General features: G+C 35.5%; 1 protein-coding gene across 2 annotated transcripts in view; it reads left to right on the top strand.

Moving 5' to 3' along the window:
• The window catches only part of LOC124186447 (locomotion-related protein Hikaru genki), a 57525-nt gene that overhangs the window by 38068 nt on the left and 1089 nt on the right, over positions 1–18368 (top strand). For both annotated transcript variants that reach the window (XM_046578182.1, XM_046578181.1), the window contains 2 exons: positions 3324–3533; positions 13888–14082. In XM_046578182.1, the coding sequence (XP_046434138.1) occupies positions 3324–3533; positions 13888–14082 (405 nt within the window). The remainder of the gene's footprint in view (positions 1–3323; positions 3534–13887; positions 14083–18368) is intronic.

Here is an 18368-nt window from a genome sequence, read left to right as displayed (position 1 = left end):
ATAACTTTCAGCCAAAATAGTTTTACCAATTTTTCCCTTTCAGGCAGAATCAAAGTTATTGATACAACAATTGTCACTGAAATGCCATTTTATTAAATCAGCATGTTTATAATCCCTTTCACTTTAAAAAATTTTACTCTTCGACCCGGGTTTCAAAATTTTTCTTGAAAACATTTTCTCTGCTATTCCGTGTTTGCGTAGTTACATGGAAATGCAGGCAGCTTAAATTGAAGCTGCTCCAATTCGGAAAAATAATCAATGCCTTTTGTTAGCTCCTAATTCAACGACCGTCTTTATTCTTGTATTACCTTTTTGAGAGAACAATTGTGTTGAACAATTCTTTGACAGTCGTAAAAGTAAATAACCTCCTTATCTCGATTACTTTCCATTCTTTTCGAAGGGACAATATCATTTTCCTCTGCTTGTTTCGCCCCCACGGGTCGTTTGAACGCCGGATAACCCGAAAGTTTTGGCTCGTCTGAGTTTTTTGTGGAAAAGTGTTACCTGAGATCTGAATATTGAGAAATTTTTTCTTTTTCTCAAAATCGGATAACGAGCTGTTTTAATTTGTCCGCAAAGTTTTAAAAATCAAATGATCTCTTGAATAAAATTTTTTTCTACCTGACGGAGAGTTAATAAGTTTTTGGATAGAAAATTGACCTATGGCAGTGAAAAAACACCAGAAAACTGGCAACGATCGGTAAAAAATTGAAAAAAAAAATCGCCATTCCTTTAGAAGCACTTCTAATCAAAAGGCAATTTTTTTATTTATCGAACTTATCAACTCGCCACTAGGGAAATAATTTTCTTCAAAAGATTAGTCAATTTTCAAAATTTCGTGCGCAAATTAAAATATCTCGTTATCCGATTTCAAATATAAAAAAAATTTCTCAACATTTAGAGCTCGGAGAACACTTTTGCACTAGAAACTAGAAGTTCCAGAATTTTCGAGTCAACCCACGTTCAAACGGCCCGTGCCCCATTCTTTAAACAATTTCCATCTTGCTTCCACTTTTTGCAGTGCCACGTTTATCCAACCCTCGACGATACAATGAAGATAGAATTGGGTGGGGATAAAAAAGTAAAAAGATTACAGAATAAGGGTCACTACTTCAATTCCGACGACAATTCTCCGCCTGTTGGTTTCCGAGTTTTCTATAACTTTGGGAATATGTTTGAATCGGTAAAAAAAAGTTGTTCAAATTTTCGTTCAGAAAATTCGTTCAGAAAATTTCGTTCAAATTTCGAAATTAATGAAATCCGAGAATTTTGCATCGTATTTTCGCTACATTTTCCTTTTCATTTTGTTGGTTTTTTTTTTTTTTCACCTTCACTAGGTGTTTGAAAACAGACTTCTTTCGACACATCATTTTTATGTGAAAATCTCACCGCTTTTTGGAAAAAAAAATAACATCTTTGTTGTGATAAAATAATCGTAAAACAGTATTAAATACGATTGTAAAGAAAAATTTTGTTTTTAATCGTGAATAGTCATTTAATTTACAAACTAATATTCTTTTACGCAAATTATAAGGTGACAACGATAATTTTAGAGCCTAGATCTTAGCAAATCTTATCTGTCCAGGCATACACACATATACAAGGCTTTTTTATAATTCATGTGAAATGACTAAACATACTATTTCAACATGTATGTACGCTATCTTGTTGTTTCTTAACATCGTGGAAATAATAGATCCCATTGAGATCCTACTCTGAAAATTTCAGGTTCACAGGATAGTGATTTGCTTTACATTAGAAAGAGACTTTGATAAGCAAAATAAGATTTACGCCTAAAAATGAGTTTTCTCTTCAAGTCGTATTTTTCACTGTTGTACGATGATTTGATCACGATGAGAAAATTGCTGTCGAAAAGTTGGATTCTTTCACATCCATTTCTATAGTTAAACAAAAATCAATAACTATCCAGCCGGAAGCTACCTTTGAAGCTATGAAATAATGACTCGTAGTACTATAAAAATGTACAGAATTTTTGAAATCGCGAAAATTTGTTTCGTAGAATCTCAGTAAGTAGAAAAACGAAGTATACGATAATACTCCACCCGAATTTTCTATACTTCAACCGTTTCACATTTTGACTCTTCCATACTTCGTTTTTTTCCATTTTGTAATTCTGTGAAAAAAGAAAAAAAAAATACACTCTCACGATTTCAAAAATAATCTTTGACCCGTCTATTTTCTCATCACAATACATTTTCAACCCCCCCCCCCCCCCCCCCCCCCCCACGCGATAAAAACCGGACACCTTTGATGGTTCTTTCGTTTCGCTGATGACGTTGATTTACAGACAAGCTTTCAGCACGTGTTTGAAAATCAGGAGGAAAGCTCGTCAGGAGATAACCAGCCGGCCTCGGGGGGAACCGGATTATAAAAATCCTGCGCCTCGCGGTATCGGGAGATCATAAAATTTGGATACTGTTGCGAACTTATCGTCGCTAACCCGGAGGCTTCACACTGCTGGGGATAGGAACCAAAAAAATGTACGTTTACGTCTACCTCTCGACGTCGTCGGTAAACTCCCTTGGGCATATTCACGACGCTGTTGCTCGCGCGTCGCCGCCTTTCACGTTTTCTCCTGAACGGGTGAATTTCGGATCGGGTGAAGATACAGCCGGGCATTGCTTCATTCATCTCAACTTGTCAGCATCTTCTTCATATCGGCGCATTCCATCAGCGCTTGTACCACGTGTATGTGCATCTTGCGTCCTCAAACCCAATCGATCGTTCGAAATCGATAAGTCGATGAATTCGCACGAACACTTTCAAAATATGAATAGCGTAATTTAATTTAAAAATTTCTTGTATTATCTTGTTCGCACCGTTATTGACCTTGAATTCGACAGTTGGTGAAAAACTTAGCTTTCCAACTATTTTTCCACTCCTCTTCTCCAACATGATTTAAACATGTGACAATTTTGAAACGTTGAAATAAATATTATTAATTTAATGACCATCTCCAACGAAATTTCTTTATCGAATATGAATACCTGCAACATTCTTTTAGGGCAAATCCCGTATCCAAATCTTATTGGAAAGCGCTGCAAATTCGTTTCGAGTAAGAAGAGAAAAAAGGTGATAAGGTATTCGGAAGAATTTCGAGATCAAATAGTGTTTAAAAAATTTCGGTCCTCGAAAGGAGCGATCTTTGTGAAACTTTGCCTTTTCGACAAGATTTTCGTAATATTTATAAATTTACAAATATTTCTCACAGCTTCCAGTTTTTGGGGAATTTTCACTAGGGACACAAAAGAGTCGCAGTCGGAGTGCGGCTTTGATTAAGGACTCGTATTCGTTTGTTCCAGGTTTATGGTCAGCTGCGGTACCTCGCTGCGAGCCGATCCTTTGTCCTGAGCTTGTACCAACGAACGCAAAGCTGCAGCTCTTGGAGCGCAACAACAGCCATGGAGGTCGGGTAGTTTTCACCTGTATGTGGGGATACAGATTATCGGGTCCTCAGAGTATTCAATGCGAGGGCGAGGGTGTCTGGACAAACAGCATGCCCACCTGCGAAGGTAAGACTCGATAGCTTTCGAAGGTTCTTCGTTGAAGTTCCGAATTTGTAAAGTTCCGAAATCGCCTTATTCCGAATTATTTGGTGGCGAAACTTGGAGTAAATAAATCAAACTTTTACGAAATAGCAGAGTTTCGAACGGTCAGAAACCCGATGGCTCAAAGTTCCGAAATCCAAGATTATAAAAATTCAAGTTAGGATAGAGCAAAGTTTCGATATAGTGATATACCAAAAATTAATTAAACTTAAAATTACTCACGTAGCGTAGTTTACTCAACGAGTGAGTGTAAATATTCAGAAATACCAAAAATTAGAATGACCAGGATTCCGAACGTAAAAATATCGAAAATCCAAAACAAGGAAAGATCAAAGTGGTGAAATTTCACCAAGCCAGAAACTCACGGTGTAGAAAATCTTCGATCATTCGGAATTTCTATGTTTTAGATGTTAAAATTTTCTCATTTTCGCCATTTCGGAACTTTTCAAATTCGGAATTCAAACCCTCCCCCTAAATGGGACACACAGTTTGTGAAGGAAAAGTTAGGGAAAGGGAACAAAACGTTTCAAAAATCTCCAGCAATATTATTTGTGCCAATGACAGTAAAGCTGAATGTAAAAATATTGTTACTATACGATAAAAACAAGTTGGAACAAGTTCGAATAACGGTACGCTGAAACATTATCGATTTGAGAAAAGATTTTATGATTGGAACGTTCATCCGATTGAACTCTTGGATTTTTGATTCAATTCTAATCTTTTGGGGATATTCTGTTCATTGTAGACATCTCGAGAGATCGCTTAGAAGCAATTTAACAAATGACGTTCAGAGTGAATAAAAATGGATTTTGTAACACGGATACAACAGGTCAATAATCGGCAAGAATCACAATTCGAGGATGAGGAAGAAAAATGAGCTGATGAGACATTAAAATCGAATCACAAGACCAGAGTTAAAGCATTTCGAACGTTCTGACGACAAAACCTTTTCGCAAATTGTTGATGAGTTAGCTTACGTTATCCGAATTTTCTCGGATTCATTTCTGTTGCAAAGTGAGAGTGTTGAGAAATGCAAATAAAATTGTTGGCCACTTGTTAAACTGTTTTTCCCTGTTCATTCTAACCTTCGATTCATACTACGAGTCCCATCCATTCTCAGCACTTATCTAAAAACATTCTCTCCGAAGGCTTTTAGCGCGAAATTCCCGTCGATTCGAATTCATGCATTTCCAACAATCAAACACGATTCGGCTTTATCCGACATCCGGCACCAAAAATCGGGGTGCGTTTAGGGCGAGACGATCTTGAGGCTTATAAATAATTATGATGTGAAAAACCGATCGAAGATTAAGTCTCAAAGCTTGTACTTGAGTAAAATTATTCCGATGCATGAAAGATCGAGCAATGTATAATGTATAAATCTGTAGACATGAGAATAAACTTTGGACAGAGGTTAGCAGTCGCATCACGACCAGATCCAACTTTTCCATCAATCTGTTAAACGGATCGTCGAATAGTGAAACTGAATTCCCCTTTATTGCAGTGATTGATTTGTGCGAGAGAGATTCGCAGAGGGATGAATTGGGGCGAACTATTTTCCGCGTGTATGTGCGGCGTATAAAGATCTTGGCCAAGTCAAACTGTACTAGGCATAAACTGAACTGAGCTGAACTAAACTGGAGCTAAACTGTATAAACTGAACTACTAAACTTTGCCGAAGCTGCAGCTGCTGTCACTGGAGTTGGACAACTTGGAAACTCTAATGAACTCAATTTGACGAGTTGATCGTAAGAAGTGCGCAAGTGCGTTTATATCGACGGATTTATGCAACGTTAGAATTTACGGTAGCGTCGGAAATCTGGATTGGCATGTTAAATCTCAACGCTCACCTTTATTTCTTTTATTCACTCTCATTCCATTACGAAACAAGCGGCTTCGGACACTGCAGGTTCCAAGTTCATAAAGAAAAAAAAATAACAATACCCAATTCGAATTTCGATTATAAATTTAGATTCGTGATTAACGATTTTAAAGTCCTCGGATACAATAATCCATGAAAATATGACGATTTTTTTTTTAAATTTCAAACAACTATAATGGGTCAATTGTCACAAATTTTTGAACTTTGACCTTGGATTCGTTATCGGCGACCCAAAAAACCTCTGCCTACCAATTTATACCAAAATCGAAATATTTTTAGATTTTTTTCCACCATATTGGATCGTGATTTTGGATTTCGCAATATAAGTTCAGATTTGTGATCAGCTATCCAACAAATCGACGAGTACCAATTTTCGTCAAAATCCAAATGTTTTTAGTTTTTTTTTCAGCTCATTGAATACGCCAAATTTAAATATAGGAAATCCGACTCAAAAAAACTCACAACACCAATTTTTATTCAAATCTATTAATCTATTCTCAAGATATCGTCATTTTATTTGATTTTTTGAAATTTTGTCATTGAAATAATTGAAAAAGTTCTGAACCAATCGAAACTAAAATATAATCAGTTCTAAGTTTCGACAAGCCGCTTCGAATGTGACCAAAATCATTGAAATCCGGTAACCCGTTCTCGAAATATCGTCCAACAAAAAAATTAATCACATACGTGATGCGTACACACACACAGACTTCCATTTGAAGATGATTGGTGGCGATTTTCTAAACTTCCAAACGTGGAGATCGAGCGAAAACTCAACTTTTCATTTCCAGGGTGATTACAGTAACTTCTTTTTTTCTGTTAAAGCAGAGAAACGCAGAGAAAGTTAAAAAGGAAGCGTAGATACGAAAAAGTTGTCGGGTCCAACTTAAATAATCGCGATCCCTGATTTCAACTGTGAAAGCACAAAGTTTGTCAGTTTTTGAGAGATGAGATAGTCTTACGATTAGAAAAACGAAAAACTACGATTGGGTAAAATCGTTACATTTTACCTACAATTCAACTAGTATTTTCATTGCGAAATACGGTAAACTATAATTTTCTGTTGGCACGTGAAAATTACAGAACGGTATGATTTTAATTCAAAGTAATTACAAAATTAACTTGTTTACATCAATGTCAACGGCTTTTCTTTCGTTTCTTTTTACATTAAAACAATATTGTTTCAATAAAATTCACAATTTTTATCACGTTGAAATTTTTCACTCATTGACAGATGGCACTCGAATTGGGCAAAAAAATTTAATCTAAAATTATATTGAAATTTTGCAAGTTGTTTAAAATACTTGAAAAACTGAAAATGGCGGATTAGACAGCTATGCACTACGTTTTGAGCAATCTTCTCCCCTCAGCTGGGATAAGAAATAAAAAAAATTCCGGATTTCTTTGTCCTTGGTTGACGAGGACGAAAATCTCATGTCTCATATGTCAACCGTCTACTTTCATTGGAGTAAAATCAGACCAGACTGCTTACTTCTGTAAGTGACTATACAATGCCAGGATGCAGTAAAAGCTGGGTGGAAGCCGACTATCATCGCTTAACATCGCGTAACCGGGGAGTTTTTGAAATTTTTTTTTTTTACTTTTTGCTCTCCTCTTTCCCTTCTTTCATTCCACTCGCCTCCCTTTTGCTTTTCCTATCTCCGGTTCTTCTTGAACACCGAAATGCTGAGGTAATCCGGAAAGCGAGAACGGGATCCGGACTGTCGTACACTTGAGCAAACCGGAGCAAAAGGGTGGAGAAAAGGGGGGAAAAGGGAAAGAGAGAGGAGACTGCTGAAAGTTTTCAGCGCTTATTTCTACCGGTTGTAAAGGATTCCCCGACTCGTGTAACTCGGATGTATTCTCCTATGTTAAGGGGGTGTATAATACGAGTAGAAGGCTGACAAGGTAAATGAATTTTCAGAATTTATTTCTCGACAATCAGTTATTCAATTCAATTGGGGTTTATTTTGTTCAAAAGTATGCAGATCAAGATTCATTTGCACGTTTTTAACTTTCCGTTTCTCTCTTTTCAGAGAAAAAAGGAACTTACTTTAATCACCCCGAAAACGAAAAGTTGTGTTTTCAATTGATCTCCACGTTTCAAGGTCTGGAGAATCACCTCCGACCATTTTCGCACGGACATTTGGCCGAAGTTTTTTTGTCCGACGATATCTCGAGAACGAGTTACCGGATTTCAATGATTTTCTTCTCAGACGAAGCTACTTCTCCAAACTTAGAACTGATTAGATTTTGTCTTTGATCGGTGCAGAACTTTTTCAATTATTTGAATAACAAAATTTCAAAAAATCAAATAAAATGACGATATCTTGAGAACGGATTAATGGATTTGAATAAAAATTGGTGTTGTGAGTTTTTTTGAGTCAGATTTTCTATATTTAAATTTGGCGTATTCGATAAGCTGAAAAAAGATGACTAAAAATATTTTGATATTGATGAAAATTGGTACTCGTCGGTTTGTTGGGCGGCTGATTACGAATCTGAAGTTAGATTGCGAAATCCAAAACGACGATCCAATATGATGGAAAAATATCTAAAAATATTTTGATTTTGGTAGAAATTGGTAGGCAGAGGTTTTCTGGATCACCGATGACGAATCCAAGGTCAGAGTTCCAAAATTTGAAATGTTGGATCCATTATAGTGGTTCAAAATAAAAAATATCATCATATTTCCATGTAATATAGTATTCGAGGGCTTCAAAATCGTTAATCACATATTTGAATTTGTATTTCAAAATTCGAAATGGTTTTTTTTTTCTTTGTGAACTTGGAACCTGCAGTGTGAGTATGGGAAGTTCGAGTGCTAGCTCGTAGTCAGTCTAAAATCGCTTGTTTTGATCAGCATCAATGAATCGGAAATGTCGTTATTCAAACTCGTCGTTCGTATGAGAAAACTGTCGTCAAATTCGAAATTGAGTTTATATAGGTTCCGTTCTTGAGCCAGTGTCTAGCTGCTGTCTGTATTATTATATGCGATTCTGTAGGCGAGACCTGAAACATGAAGTTCTCATTCATTTCCGGCAAATTTGATTACTGCGAAGCACTGTCAAGCCATCGCATTGCTTGTATCGAGTATCTTTTACAAGTTTCCAAAAAGCTTGCCAACACCTTCATGCGAACTACTCTCGACTAAGTAGGGAAACTTCATCCAATTATGTAAATTTCTATTCGATTAATGTACACACATCTACACACAAGAATTATTTTTGCATTTCTCAAGATATTGATATTGAGTTTATGTAGTAAATCCTGAAATTATAATACTTCACACAATATTTCATGTGATGGATTCGTATCACTCAAACAGAAACAGTGCAAAATTTAAAGTTGACATATCGTTTTCGATGAATCCAAAAGATTTATCTAAGACGTACTTTTTGTGAATACAAGTCATAAAAAATCACGAACTATTTAAAACGACATTTACATGTAATTCTGGTAAATTTTTTTTCCAAGAACAGATATTTTTTCATTCTTAGATTTTTTCAATTCCATTATTTGTAAGTTGTGGGAGATTTACTTGTTTGGATTCTCCTGCTGATATGAACTATCACGATATGACATTCCGATATAAATTCTTTGCTCACATCCAGAGAAAAGATCTGTTAGTATACGAACCTATGACGATAGAATTTATTTGTTCCAAACAAAGATTTATTGGGCTGAGATAAATTTTAATCGAATAAAACAAAGTTTTCTCGCTCACACCTGGTGAATTATTTCATAGGCTGACATTCAAATCAAATTTTTTTTTTTACATCATTCCAAAATAATATTATCATTGCATCGCTTCTGCTTTCAATTTGATATTTTAGGAAGATGACTAAGACATGCGAAGGGAAAATTGCGAACAAAATTCTCTGGTATCATCACAATACGTAATCAGATATTGAATTTTTTCCATCAAGACAATTTGAAGTACCGGATCTATCAATTAATGGAATTTGGGACCAAAATCGAGCTTCATTCTTTAAAAGAAGGAAAAAAAAAGAAACATTGATTTGGACGATTTATCAAATTTCGGTGGGGACGCCAAATTCCATATCATTTTGAACCTATAATTCCCATCGTAAAAGACGAACGTTTTGTCGAATTAGCAAATTATCTGGACTCAGCAATTCCGTTTTTCAACACGGCCAAATATGAAATGTGTGGGAATTGGTAAGAAGTATAAGCTGAAGTGCATCGTTAAAAATATCCTTTCAATTGCATCTCCAATTCGAGTAAAAAAACACCAACAGCCTGCCTCGGTGGGTAATTCAGTTTCCCATGAATCAGGACTGCAAAGTCAACCTCATCTGGAAATACGAAGCCTTATACACTCAAAAAGCACGAATGAACTATGTCACTGAAAAATTGGAAGAATACCTCCTCAAAGATTCCATCACGTCGCAGTTATTTTTTGACAAAATTTAACTTCAATTTGTACTTCTAATCACTTACCGTGTTTCTTTTTATTCTTTTTCTCAAAAACTAGTCACCATGGGGCATAAATTATCTACATATTCTGGAGATTTATGAAGAGTAACTCATACAGCTGCCCGCTCAACTGTGAAAGAAGAAACTTTTCCTCACGAGACGTATTCGCAACTTCGTTATATACTTCACACTTTCAGTGCATCCATAAAGCTGGAACTGTGCACTTTGCAAGCTGTACCTTCACAGTTGAAAGCTGCGCACTTATACGTCTAATGAAATTAAGGTGAAAAAATTCTGGAATTTTAGATTTTATGGTTCACGTAAAATCTCGACGTACATACTATTAAAAAATTTTATTTGGTATGAAGTCTTTACCCTCGTTCATTGCACAAAAGAGAAAATTCGAAAAGCTGGCGAGAATAAATTTACCTCATCGCGCTCTGATTAAGCGGGACGAAATTTTAGAAGAGAAACAATATTTGAACGAAATCACATCGAACTTTGCACAAAATTTGATACATAAGTATGAGAATACTACGTAGAGAGAGAAACGGGCGATGTATTAGATTTAGAGCGAGTACTTACCGACGGTAAGTAAGTTACCGATCGTACGAGTTCTGAATAATGAGCAAGTTTAAGAGTTACGGGAGTATTATTAATCATGACGGTTTCAGAATGATGGAATTAGCGCACGTCTCCTTTAATGTTGTTCTGAGGGACTAATGCGGGATTACTTCGTAAAGGGCCTGCAGCTCTCGCATCTCGACCGACTCTATCTCGATTTCACAACGTAAATTATTAGCTTCCAGCGTGTTTGCTGACGCCTGCAAGCTCGCGAAAGGTTGATGAATTAAGCTGCGCTGCTTTATCATATGTGCTATACGTATTATATTTATTCACCGAAAATTTGTCTGTCGAGTTATTTATCGTGGCAGTGATTTTTATGCATGCGAGTCACAACCCTCTGAGAATTTTTTCAAGCTGCCACTATTTCAACTGTCAAAATATCAAATCAAATTGTCACCCGCATGGACATTCAGAACAAAAAATTCACCTTATTCGGGATCAGGTTAAAAATGAAAATGATTATGCGTTGAAATAATCTGAATCTAAGGAAATAGGAGATCAACCTGTGATTCGGTATTAAAAAATACTAAATAGTAAATGTTGATCAAATACGTATAATAAAGTATATTTCAACATGTGTATTCATGAATAAGATGAATATTTATTTCAAGGTATTTTAAAGTCAGCAAGGTCAATACTTGTAATAAAGCAGACTTGGAGTTTTAAGATAAAGGAAATATAAATAATGAAATTGCAGTGAAACAATGTTTAAAAAAAGAATGAAGAATGAATAAAGATGTGAACGAAGAAACTTATTCCACGATTATTCATCCGGTAGTAAAATCGTATAACCTGCAATTTGTGGAAATAATATGTACAAGAAAACCCTTGCGGTACAATTCAACCGTCTGATTGTATAAAATTTCAATAATCCGAGGATTATTCCACGTCGCTTTTGCCCGATCGATTACAAAACAACCTCTCCAATTAGGGCGAGCTGCGCTTGAAGCTTTTTTGTTACTGCATTGGTGAGTTCTTTCCCTCTCAAATCATGGTCATCGTTTGTACATTTTATATTTGTTAAAAAAGATTATACTTTCATGCGCAGAACGCTCTCAATCAGTAAAATCGCAACGTCAAAGGAGCTTTTGCCTGTCGAGTATTTTCTCTTTTTCTTTTTCAATTTCGCTCCCCTTGTAAACTAACCCTAATCATGTACAGAGAGTTTCCAAGCAAACGCCGCAGTATGTCGGGTTGCCTACTACCAAAGTAAACAAATATCGGTAATGCAGACCTAACGAGTTATCGGTAAGTAGTTCATTCAAAGTCCTCGTGAGTGAGCTGGACGTGACCGTGTTGCTAAGTTGTGTGGATTTGGTCGAGCAATTATTTCGCTGTTTATAACCTATGTTGAAGCGTTCAGTGATCGTGTTCCGGAGTCACGTTAAAATGATCGTACAACTGTACTCGACTAAAGTGATAATGACTCGGTAGGTCTGTTTTACCGATATTTGTTCCTCTTAGCGGTAGGCAACCCGACATACTGTGCGGTTTACTTGGAAAGAACTGTGATTCGGTACGTCGGCGTGTGTACGTTGTATTGGGATGGTCCTTAATAGTGTTGTTTTTGAATATTTATGGTCCCAGGGGGCTTAAACGCTTTAAAATTGCTTAGAAGAATTCCCTCAAAGTTATTGCTCTCCATATTAAATCTAAGATAGTACGCTTTGTGGTCGAAGTATTTTATGAAAAGAACAAGATTTTTTTCTTTAACTCAGAATATACTTTATTGTAGGAGTAATGATGTTCCAAATAAACTGCAACTGCGAAGTTTTATTATACATTAGCACTGCTGTCTGAAAAAAATGCTCATCATTATACCAGGCAATCTAAACGAATTGCTCTTCCTCTAAATAACAAGAAAGTCAGACTTCGAGGGTGTGCGCTGCAATTCGTCGATATTACATGGTATGATGACGTCTATTTTTTTTCATATAATAGCATTAATGATCACTAAGACCTCGCTGTTACAGATTTTTTTGAACATCATTATTCTCACAATAAAATCTATACTGTGAATGTGTCCGAAACACGTTTATTTTAAATAAGGAAAATCATTCTGTTGGCAAAAGGGTTTAGAGTTGAGTTAAAAAATCTGACAAAATTAGGCGATTGTTTTCGAATTATTTAAAATTGATTTGGGATGTGGTGTGGAAAAAATTCGTCAAAACCCTGTATAAGGACCACCTCAATGTTGCATATAGCGGGAAAGTTCGGTGCGTCAAAAGCTCCCGTCGTCGGCTCAATCTTAATCGTACTAAATCCAGTCGTCGAAGCTTATCTTTGTGTTAAACGGAATCCAGTACATTTAACACGGCGCTGCTGAGCTTCGCCTCCAACATTTTCATCCCTGAATGTAAGATCCTTTATCTACTTCCGCCTCTGAAACTATGGAGATTTTCTACGTGTTGAATGTAGCTCGTGGATGAGTGTAAACTTTATGTGATTTAAGCTTTTTTCGGAGGGGAATTAACAGCTTGAAATTTTTAAGTCCCTGCAAGCGTCCAATTCGTTTCAATTTTTGTTTTGAGAGAAAAATTAGAAAAAATCGTTAAATCACATAAAACTCCATAAAATGTAGTATAAAATCAAGTCGAATCCGAATTCTTCGACGCTTCATTGAATATCCAAACTTCTTTGATTGACGTGAAATTTTATCGATCAATTATGTTTTATAAAATAAGTATCTTGCCTGTTTGAATCGTTTAGTCGCTCAATCCATTCCTAGATATTCATTCAAATAACATATGAAGCTAGTGTTATTGAAAAAGCTCCTGGCTAAATACTTTTTCTCATCGAAAGTCGAAATAAAATCCACCACTTTCCTAGTACTTCGAAAGAAGAAAAATTGCTGTTCAATTTGCGATCCACGATTGATATTTAATCATGCCACTGTTAATATTAACTTAAAATTTCAGCTAAAAGGTATTTTATGATGAGGAGAAATTCGATATAGAAAATATTTTGATAATAAATTTCATCATACACATTTTAACGATCAAATCGCAAAGTGGCAAAGCAACGTTTTTTTATTCTATAAAACAAATTACGATATTGTTTTAAATTGTTCCGAAAAAAATGTTTGAAAAACAGTAATTTTTGAAGTTATTTGAATCGACGCATACAATTAGTCTAAACGAACCGGAAAATATTTGTTTCGTTAAAATTTATAAATGCTTTTAAATCTGTATATCCAAGTCAACATGTTAAACGCGATGGGGAAAAATTGTCAAATGTCAAGAATATTTATGCGATATTCAAAAATCTGCATAAACAAAACGTTTTCAAATCGCACAAAAACAAATTTTTCTGCGTTTCTAAGGCCTGAGACTTCGTTATAAAACTGTTTGTGCTCCTTTTTGTTTACAGAAATCACCTGCCCAATACCAACGTCCCCAAAAAGTGGACATATAGTCGAACACAAGCGGAGTACGAAAAAGCGAAATCTTCGATACAAAGTTGGCGCCCTGGTCCAGTTCGCTTGTCAGCCTGGTCATCAGCTGGTCGGTGAATCTTCCGCGATCTGCACCGAAGGTGGAAGCTGGTCGCACCCAACGCCGATATGTAAGAAATTTTGCTGTCATTTTTAACGTGGCATATTTTCGGGTTTCAGTTTTTTTTTTTTCTTATTTTGCGGACTTTCAAAAGATTGGTGAGTTGGTAAAAACGAGCCGTGATCGAATCGAATCAAACAGTGAAATTTGATTCAAATATTTCAAATTATTCTAGTGTTTTGAATAGTTTGAATTATACCGATCAGTGACTCAAATAGTTTAAATTATTCAAGTTATTCGGTTTAAATTCCAGAATCTAAATTTTCTTGAGTTTTTTTTCAAAATACTTGCAACTAAAAATTCAATTGAAGACAGAAACTTGAATGGAAATTGTAAAAATTAACAGGTAAATTTTAAGTAAAGAGATAAGAAAATTCGAACGACTGATAAATTTCGGAAATATGAGAATCTGCAAAATAAGAATCAACAAACAAGTAAATACAGCGTGGATGAATAACTGCATATTTGAGGTTTCGTTTGAATTATTCAGATATATTGTCACAGGTATGTAAATTTTCTTTTAAAGAGAAATCAAAGGTACGAAGATTATGCAACCGAATAATTCGGGCAATATGAAATTATGCGAACTCGAATCGGTCCGCTAAAAAAATTTAAACTATTCGAAGAGCCGAATCGCTCGAAAAAATTTAATTGTTCGAAGAATAATTATTCCTGATTTTGAATTACTTGCACACCCGAAGACCAAAAAATACCTATCACAAGTCATATTTTTCTCCTGTTTATCTTGTGGGCGAAAGAGAAAAATAGAGAACGATAAGGAAAGAGTACGAATTTTCCGTGAAAAATATTCCTCGCTGCGAATCTGACGGCCGGCATGAAACGCCCGATATTTCAAGACTTCTTGTTCCGGAAACAGCATTTCCGCTGCAGAACAACGGAGCTGTAAGCGAACTGTGGTCGGTCGTAACGTGATTTTAAAAGTTTCGCTTTCCGATCCTTGTATGGAATGTTTATATTACAGTGGCTGGTGATCGAGGAACTGTTGGAGGGTGAATGAAAAGCGAGCGTGTACATTTCTCCTTTATTTTTCGCGAGAAGTTTGACGTTGTTGCTTTTTTCTTTTTTTACAACTTTCGTGGTTTTTTTTTTTTTTTCAAACGCTGCACAGTGCTCTTTTCATCCCTGTCTAAAAACACGCCGCATGGAAAACTTCCAACTGCGAAATGCAAATTACTCACCGGCCGGAGTATCGGCGTAACCAAAAACTTTTTATTATCGCTCTTTACTTTATTCTACGGCTCTTTTTTCCTTCCCGATTGGCGAACCACGTTTAACGACTGCAGGAGCCGTCAATCTTTGTTCGAATTTATGATGAAAAATAATTTTTTTGAATTCACAAATCCCGTGCGAAGAATGCGAAGGACGGTTGAAATTAACGTGGCAATCAAAAATGGCATGGTCCTTGTTTTCGTTGGAAATGTGCATTCGATGCAATTCTAATAATAATAGTCGATACTCCGCGACTTTGATAACTGCTTCTAACAACAGCCATTTAAACAAAAAAAAGTTCATATCACGAAATTTTACGCAAGAGCTGTTGAATTGTCTGGGAAATGGCTTGAAATATATTTCTCCGAAAATATGTTTCTTCTTCGTTTGAATTTTCACTTGTCTAACAATTAGTATGTACCTGAATGTATGGGCCGTGGCTTTTTTCAATTTGTGGTCATTTTTATTCAACGCTAAATATTTTGCAACTTGCAGCTGTCGCAACGTTGTTTGGCATTGCAAATGTGTTATAACTTCGACCGAAGCAACTTTGCCCTATTTTCTCGAGTAAACGCATGCAGTGCCACTTTTTAGATCAAATTTTTCAATCATTTTCATAAGTCCTTTCTCACATCCGAGGATCCAGTAAATCTACATAAATTTAACGTAGTTGTTTTATTACAATCGAACCTACGGCTCATTTTTGTTTTTCAACTACTGACAGTAAATATGACTTTATTGTATCTATGATCGTGCCATGTTGTATTATTGAGCATAAGTTTGAGGCAAATGAAGAAGTTCAATCATGGATTGAACTGAATCAATCTGATGCAGTATTCAGCATCGTCTTATTACAGTCTTTAATTTTGGGTGAAATGAAATACAAAGTGCATTTGTATTGTATTTGAGGATTTTCTGTACCACAAGTTTCAAGAATACCATTTCATTTTCTAATATCTTTCCAACAAAATTTAGTTCCACATTTGCGCACGCCTTTCGTAGATGTGCATTTGCTTGCACAGATTGGTTGGACTCCTAGACATTTAGAAAAAAATCTATAGTTGTACCAAGTTCCTCTAATAGAGCTTTTTCATAAAAGTACAGCTATGACTCCGAATTTTTTATTTCGTCCCTAAATCTTTATTTTTTGTGTTCATTCTTTATTTTTGCGAAAAAATTCAGTACTTGGCCGTAAGGATTGATTTCAATATTTTCTGTAGGTGATGGTATTTCTGTTGGTATTTATTAAGGTGTTATTATTTGAATGGCTTCTAAGCTGCAGAGTAAAGTTTTTTTCATCGGTTTCCACTTTAATGTACCTCGTGCGATATTTTTCCACTCGAGGTGCCTTTGGGGGATTTCATTAGTTTTTGCAGACTTTAATAACTTCGATATGCAGAGAATTTTTTCGTGAAAAAATAACGGTGACCTTGTGATGATTTCATCTCAGCATCTAGTTTAGGTAGACTAACCCTCGAATTAGTTCGTGACGATGAACGTCGTTCTCCTGCACTATCTTACACAAATTAAATAAGTAATTTAATAAGTTGCTCACTTTGCATGTTCAAAGATTTGCGTGCCTTGTGTCTCGAAAGATTCTCTTCGCAAGTTCGACCTTATTTTTCGAATGAGGGTAGTTTTGTTACCACTTACTGGAAGCATTTAAGTTCAGAATGAACTACTCTTTATATTGCATGGAAAATAATAATTTGACTGCACAAACCTCTGAATTTACAATATAAATTCTATTACGCGTGCCTGAAAATTATCAATTCACATACTGCTACAATTTTTGTATTTCAAGTCCTGTAATTGTCCCATTACGTAGTAATTAGTAAGTGAAAAATAAAAATATATTTCGAAAAGCAAACTGTTCTGCATTACACACATTGTCTTACGTCGAAATAGAAATATTCACCAGTCGGTTATACTTGTATTACGGACAAACTAAAAATGAAATGAATTTTCTAATCCTGTCTGATGAGTAAATCTTTTCTCACGTAAGGTCAACGTGATAAATTTCTCACATGCACGTTTTAGATCGTGCTTTTGTTTCATTACAACGATTAATTCAACAACTTAGCTCTCGTAGCCTTAAATGTGCGAGCATCGTTGTTTAAGAAAGCGAAACTACTCGTTAGACGAAAATTCTAAAGTGAACTGACCATTTCGACGAGATCCGGAATTAATAAATTATATACATCTCGACTCTCCTTTTACTAATTACAAATAAAAGCTTTTCGAATCTGCATTCTAGATACAATGCTCGAATATCGCAGTTGATCGTAAAAAGGGAGAAAATTCTCACCATATGTTTCATTCGCGACAAAGAGACTACGTTGGCTTCTTTTTTTCTCTCTCTCTTTTTATTAATCTACCTAGTGCGAGACTTTATTGACAATGAGTCTCTTGATACGACTAATCGCAATTTTACTAATCAATAATTCGAGTTCAGTTATAATTATATGAAGTGACGTGAGGCCATTTCAGTTCGTTGCAAGTCATTCGGTCACCTATATTAACGGGTTATACCCAATCAGAGAACCGAAAAAAGCGTTTTTTTCAAGGATTCTTCACGAAGAGACATTTAAATTTATTAATATACAAATTTATATACACATTGGGGTAACATTGAACTTTATTCTGATATTTATTATTCATAAAAATAATGATTTCTAAAGCTGCTATGGCCGATCTCCGGGAACACCTCTAAAAAATTTCGCCTTAAATTGTTTATGAAATAAAAAATATTTATCGATGAGAAAAAACCTTACGTTAAGGACGAAAAAATGTATTCACAAAGCTTGTGCAAAAATTTGAGACCGATCGGTTCAGCCGTTTCCGAGAAATCTTGCTCACCGACTTTGGAAATATAGTTTTAAGACCAATGCGTTCAAAGTTTCAAAAGCAAAATTTTAATACGCTGCGGGGCGTCTTTGCTAATGTTCGCGTAACTTCGAGAATATTTGTCGGATCGATGTGAAATTTTCTGCGTATATACTTGGCTGTATGCACGTTACGAAAATGAAGTTAAAAAAAATAAAAAAAAATAAATAAAAAACAAGT

This window comes from Neodiprion fabricii, chromosome 7 (assembly GCF_021155785.1).
Source record: "Neodiprion fabricii isolate iyNeoFabr1 chromosome 7, iyNeoFabr1.1, whole genome shotgun sequence".
NCBI lineage: Eukaryota > Metazoa > Arthropoda > Insecta > Hymenoptera > Diprionidae > Neodiprion > Neodiprion fabricii.
The sequence above is the reverse complement of the archived record's forward strand: the minus strand, read 5'-3'. Positions and strand labels throughout refer to the sequence as shown.